Source organism: Dermacentor variabilis, chromosome 2, assembly GCF_050947875.1.
Source record: "Dermacentor variabilis isolate Ectoservices chromosome 2, ASM5094787v1, whole genome shotgun sequence".
In the NCBI taxonomy this organism is placed as follows: domain Eukaryota; kingdom Metazoa; phylum Arthropoda; class Arachnida; order Ixodida; family Ixodidae; genus Dermacentor; species Dermacentor variabilis.
The window spans coordinates 130824454-130831102 of record NC_134569.1 but is presented as its reverse complement, the minus strand read 5'-3'; the positions used below and the strand labels follow the sequence as shown (position 1 = coordinate 130831102).

General features: G+C 47.6%; 1 protein-coding gene across 1 annotated transcript; it reads left to right on the top strand.

Annotated features, from left to right (window-relative positions):
- Positions 1-709: 709 nt before the first annotated feature.
- LOC142570979 (uncharacterized) lies at positions 710-6139 on the top strand. The gene is made up of 2 exons (XM_075679274.1): positions 710-946; positions 5626-6139. The coding sequence occupies exons 1-2, from the start codon at positions 716-718 to the stop codon at positions 5899-5901; spliced, it is 507 nt and encodes a 168-aa protein (XP_075535389.1). The 5' UTR covers positions 710-715; the 3' UTR covers positions 5902-6139.
- Positions 6140-6649: the final 510 nt, after the last annotated feature.

The window sequence follows — 6649 nt, the reverse complement described above, 5'->3', positions numbered from 1 at the left end:
GAATTTTGCTCCGCCGTGCGAACACCCCGTTAAAGGACTTCCTTTCAAAAGAATACTGAAGCGAGCAAGTTGGATGCGCGCATCGTATTATAACCAGAGCGCAAACAAACGAGAACGACTCTTAAACACAGGCCAGCGGCCGTCCTGTGTCCTTAAAGAATAGTCTTTGTAATTTAGCGCGCTGCGTATAATGCACTGTTTAATTGGAAAAGATATTCTGATATGCTTCTGGTAATTGATCATAAGGTAATTGACAATTCGGAAACCGAAGCGGTTCCTTGGTCATTATGCAAAGGAGACAAGATCGTGGCCAGTTTAGCTTAACTCAGTTTAGTTGACGACGACCTTGTGTGTACATGGTTATCAACAAGGCACACGCACATGCTCCGAAACCTCAATTAAGTTTCGACTTTGCCACTGACCAGGAGCCTTCGTGTGTGTGTGTTTTTTTTTTTCAACATATGGTACCTAACCAGAAATTTTGTCGAACTCTCGGTTACGAGCGCTTACTACTCCGACGTCCCCTCCTGCCACCCGTCTGGGTATGCCCAGAGTGGGTGCGTGCCATAGTAGGGGGTTATCATCATCAGTCTCTCTGGCGTGCGTCGGAAGCCCTTGACATCGGCCGCCGCCCCGAGTGTGAGCAGGTGGAGCCCTGGCGTCGCAGCAGGAAATACGTATGCGGCGCGCCATGCACCGGCGGCAGAGCCAGGGCATGGTGATCCGGCCGCCGACCCTGCGCGAGACGTCGGAGCCGCCGCTGCCCGAGGTGGACGAGAACTTCGATCTGCACCCGAGCCGCTTTGAGGTGTTCCGCTGGCGGCTCAACGAGTTCCTCAACCAGGGTCACATGATGCTGCTCGTGCTGAGGACGCACGTGCACGACTGCAACCCGCACTACGCGACCGAGTTCGAGCACGCCGTGCTCTACTACTCCATGATCAAGGTGAGTCGCATTCTCTCACTCTGGCGCAACGGCCCCGAAGGAATGTCGAGGTCTACGCAGCCAGCTGGCCCGCGTGTGCCGTGGCAGACTGGCTGCGGGCAAGACCAGCGTGAAGTTGGCCTCTTCATTTTCCCTTCGTTTTTTGGCTAGCAAATCACGAGTGCCCCCGGGTAGGGAAGCACTCCTGTGTGACAGCAAACCTTTTGATAGGTCTTGGACTACGTAGGACAGTGAGTCTGGTCGTTCGGGCACGCACGCCTATGGTTGGAAGCCTGAGAGAAGTTCCACGACCGCGTGCTTGCCTTGGTGGCCTTGTCGAAGAAAACATAGCCTACAGAACCCGAAGCTTTATCTGTTACGACTGGATCAAAATCTGGGCCCGTGCCTGTGCTTACGACAAAGAAAACAATGTAACACTTTCTTACATACTACACTAAGTTGTGTGACGTAAGGGCTAGCTTGTAGAGTAACGCTAAATATGTAGCCATTTGTACTTATTAAAAAAAAAAGGTCATCCACATTTTCTGTAAAAGTTTATGGATTGCCGCAATTTCACGAGAAATGGCGTTCCATTTTCACACTTCACGTGGAAAAAGCCGAATTGACTGCAATTATACATGGATAAACGTAGTGGAGTTCTTGTCTCGCGTTATTAAGTAAGTTTGCTGGTGGTAAGATGTCGGGTTCGAAAAAAATAATAAAGAAACTTGCGATAGAAAGACATCGTGTTAATGCAGTAACGATGACAATGACTTGATAAACGAATTTCACCTGTAATAACGATAGGCTAATGCAGCGTTAAACAAAAAAAAGAAAGAAACGCAATAGCTCGAATGAATGAACAAGGAAAAGACAAAAAGTGACGCGGCAATCGCCCGAATATAAAGCTTATTGCACCCTTCGTGGGCAATTTCGGTTCCACCTCACTTGTAGCAACAACGTGAGTCATTTTATTTATTATATTTCACTTGTTGCCTTACTTTAGAAGTCCAAGCGTAAGCAATTTATTTGTTGAATAATGCGTTGCCTCATTGTATGGCCATTCAATGCATGTAATTCCCTTTTGTTGATGTGTCACCCATAACGTCTCTTTACGCCGTTACAAAAGAAGAACGGGTAACTGTATGTACATTGAACTTTCAAAATGGGTCACGAGGGAGGATAAAACTAGTAAATACATAGAGTGATGCAACTAGGACATCTGCGTGTATTGGAAAAATGATAAAATTAATTAAATAGGTGTCAACTACTCGCAGCTCGTTCAGTTCTATATGAGGGCTTTTGTAGTTGATGAACGACGATGAGGGATCATGTTGAATTCTTTAGGGCGTACCGAAAACATGGTTCAGAACACTTTCACGATGAAGCTGTTTATGACTAGTTATCGTGTCCGTCAGCAAATCTGTGTTAGCAACAACTATCATCATCAGCATTGGATCGTGCCACTATTCGCGCATTCTTCGTCGTCTTCTACCACAGCTGACTCGTTGGCGCCCCTCGGCTATAGTGACTGTGTTCCAATACTAGCCATAGGCGGCAAAGTAGACGGCCAAGCGGACAGCGGCCATCTTAATTATCGTTCCAATTCTCCCGAAGAAGTCAAAGTAGACAGCTTCGCGAAGGCAGCATCATAGTCAAAAACAATGCCGGCCACTTTCCTGTCCAAACAAGATGTCGGCTGAGAAATACGCTTGAAAAGGGAAGATTGCCTGCGCACAAGGAAAGGTTGACACGCTATCCTATGGCCTTAATGTAAGCTACATCGTGTTTTGGCAGGTGCCAAAATTTAAAATACAGAAATAATGTGTGCTTTTCTCAACGTTTTCTTGTAGCCGCGAGGTGGCGGCACGTCGCAGAAGCGTCTTTCGTACGCCTTCCAGGCGGGTAGAAAGGCGCTCCATTACATGACCTGGAAGCTGTCTCGGCTGTCTACTTAGCTGTCTACGTAAGCTCTCTCTAATTCTGGCCAGAATTGGAACACACCCAGCGTACTATATAGACTACGTCGAGGCATAACCGTGCGAACGAGCTCATTTCACTGCTTGCGCGTTCGTCGTCATCGTCGTCTTCTTCCACAGCTGGTTCCGTTGGCGCTCGTTATGCTAGCGTTCCCATAGTGCTCCTCCCTCTGCGAAAGCGCTGACGACACTGAGCCACTGCCAGTCGGTGCGGTGATTTCGGTGTGAAATTCTTTGCCTCAGTATATCACTCGCGCCTTCGTCATAAACCCGGTATGTATAGGCTGCCTCTAGGCAACAATGTCGGTAAGGATATAGAAATTATTATGCGTACGGTGGCCGACTTGCCTCATATAAGGCGTCGAGGCTGAGAGTGTCGGTAAAGGCTTTGTCGCGCAATGCGTACATGACAGTGAAATTTCAACATCGAGATAACTGGCATAGACCGGCATTCGCCAAATGTTTTGCCCGTGCTCTCCTGCGGAACCTACAGAGCCACGCTTCAAACGAGTTTATGAGCCCATTGCGCCTTTCCCAGTCGCAAATAATACCCAAAACTTGAAGCTCGAAGTAAAAACAGGAACGACCGAATGGACATAGCAAAGCGCTAACTTTCGACGGTTTTATTCTGAAAATGCAGAAATATACTCTCAAATAAAAACACACAAACACAAAACAACTAAAAAATAGACCTGTCATCGCTGATTCTCCTTTGCGCTTCTAGTTGACTAGTGGTGTAAGACCAACTAACCAGCTCTAATGTCTCGCAAATGATAGACACAGAACAAACCATGGGGGCATCGAGTTTCAGGAAGAGATGTCAAGGCGCCACCGCGCACCTACTGTGCATCAGGAAAGTTTCGCGAGGCTGGCGTAATCCGATGACCAAGATGAAACCATGAAAACTTTCAGTGGATGCGCGCTTATGTTGACTTTCCGTGTTTAGATTTCCCACATCGTTCGCAGAGTGGCATGCTAATGGAACAGGATGGCTAGCGAGGAAGGAAATATGATGTTTGTGAGAGGGAAGGAGTCGTTAGGAATCTCGAAAAAACGCCCTGCTGTGGGCACCGTAAGTATCTCTGGGGAGGCGGAATAACCTCAACTATTCCTCTAGAGGGAAAAAGAAAAAGTCATCAGCATTCGGCATTGCCAGGTGGCCTGCTTCCGAAGACTGACTGAGCCTAATGCTGCTTAGCTACGCTTGTCTACGTTACCACTATGCTTCTTTTTTTTTGAACAATAACAAATAGACGCCGAGTGTCGCCGAGGTGCCAAACTAAAGCGGTAATTTTCTTTTTTTTTTTTGCCTGGAAGTAGTCGACGCTTCTGTCTTTCTTACTCCATGGTATACTCTGCTTGCAGTTTGAAAACGCCGGTATGTTAAGAAGCGTGTATGTATATGTAAACTCAAAACGTATTAGACTAGTCAAAGAGCCTATGGCCGTCATCAGTTTTACACATTAAATTGTATGTTGTATACAGGTTGTCTGTGATTTATACAGGGGCGCTATAACGTAAAACTATTCCAAACTTTTCTATTCCAATCCTGCTATCAGCCCTCCGCGATTGGTCAAAAACTTTTTTCGACCCCCCCCCCCCCCCCCACTTCACCAGTCTGTCACGCGACGTCACGAAAACCGCGATGCCTCCCCATCTGATATGATGTGTACACACTGATTATGCATGATTTGACGGAAAAAAGAAAAACAGTTATTTTTGATTCGACCCCTTTTCGCCATTAGCCCTCGGCTATTGGTAAAAAGTTTTCGGGCTGGACCCACTTCACCTGCCTGTCACGCGACGTCACAAAACCGCACAAACTCACCGCGTCAAAGTGACGTGTACGCGATAAAGATGGATTAATATGCCGAACAAAACTGAATTTTTTTCGGAATAGCCGCAGGCTGCCGCGTTCAGAAAGGAATAAAAGATGGCTGCCGCCGATCGCTGAGACGCTGGCTACTCGCACCTGTCGGAGAGCATGGGTGTATTTGCGTATAATAAAACTCCTTGCGTGGCCGTGTAACGCTTTCAAGCACTTTCGACACGTTTACTACCTCATTCTGCCAACTCTTCTTTGCTGAGGGTCAGTTTTAGCGTCATTCTTAAGCTTCCGTTACATGCCGCCGCGATTTTCGACCAGCCACCACAAGCTAAGTAAGGGAAAGCCGACCAATCGCAGACGCCGGTACCACCCTCTTCATCCGGTTATCAATTTTCAGTGCACTGGCTCTGCACGGTGAAGCCCTCTCCACTTGAGCGTTCTCGTCGCCTCTTGTCAGCCAATTAGATACGCCAAGCCGCTCAGTGTAGGCAATGTTATTCGTTTTTCAAGCAAACACAAGTGACCTCCTATGAACGAGGAGAGCGTTTGATTGGTCTGTTCAGACAACCCTGCGGGTGACCGCCCGGTGCTTGCGTCGGTGGTTACGCAAATTTGACGTCAGGAAATTGGAATAGAAACATATTGGAATAGTCTTACGTTATAGGGCCCCTGAACGACGCAAAGAAGACCGACAAGCAAGCAAGTAGCCCATAAGGCGTTTGTCTACACGTAGTCTGCAGATTGTGCTAACGTCTTCTTGTGAAAGCAACAACCTAGCCAGATCCGAGGAGGACACCGCGAAATTCGCATGCCCTATGCAGACAACGCACGGCAAAGTGCGTACGAGCTTGATCAATGCCGGTCAAGTTTCACGTGCCCGATCTCTTTCGCAGATCGAACTGGACGACTACTTCGACACCGTGGTGCGCTACAGTATGAAGGCCTTCAACCAGCGCGACATCAAGTGGTGGCCGGACACGCTCTTCAAGCGCGTCGCCATCGTCATCTTCGCCGTGCTCGACAAGGTGGAGGTGCAGACGCTCGACTACTACGTCAACAAGGACAACCTCAAGGAGCTGTTCCGGCACCTGCAGTGGGAGAACTACCTCTTCAACTGGAAGATCGCCCTCGACCCGTCGCCCTCGCCTAGCACCACCTTTGTCCCGTAGGGACTGAGCGCGCCTCCTTTCCCCCGAGCCTTCGAAGTAAACATGCGCAAACGACGAGACTCCGCTGAAATAGCGCAATGTCGCAGTCTGCCGCTGTTGGGAAAACCTGTTAGCTACATTCACTTAGCGAGACGGCAAGCGACGCATCAAGTTTAGACACCAATTTTTTTTTTCTTGCACTACAGTGACGTGTAACGAAGCAAGGAAAATGACAGTTCTGATTTGTTCTTTGTAAAAGAAAGCAGGTAATAGTTGCCAGAAGATTCAGACTTATATATAACAGTGACGGAGCATTTATACTGGAAGCCTACTGGGACACTGGATAGAAAAATGATCGTTCCTATATTAAAAAATTAGCCTTCTACAACGCCAAAAAAAAAAAAGCCTTACCGTAAGAAGAGGCTTGGAAAACCGCAAAAGGTGCGAGGACAAGAGTGGGTGGCGCCGCCATCTTCAAGTTCCTGCACGATCTCGCTGTGACGTCATAGATATTGACTATGATTGCTGGGGCCTAGTTTACCTATCGATAAAGATGTTCTAAATTTCATTCTAAAAGAACCAAAGGCTATAAACTAAGTTTCAAGAACTGCTACTAAGCCACAACGGGAAGAATTCGAGAATTAAAATAATTTGACAACCACGATGTCACATTGTCGCACTGGCAGTTGGGTCCCAGGGAGAAATTAGAAAGACACATTACCTTTCACCTGCATTTTCTCTTGTATTGGCACACCCGTAACAGCAAAAT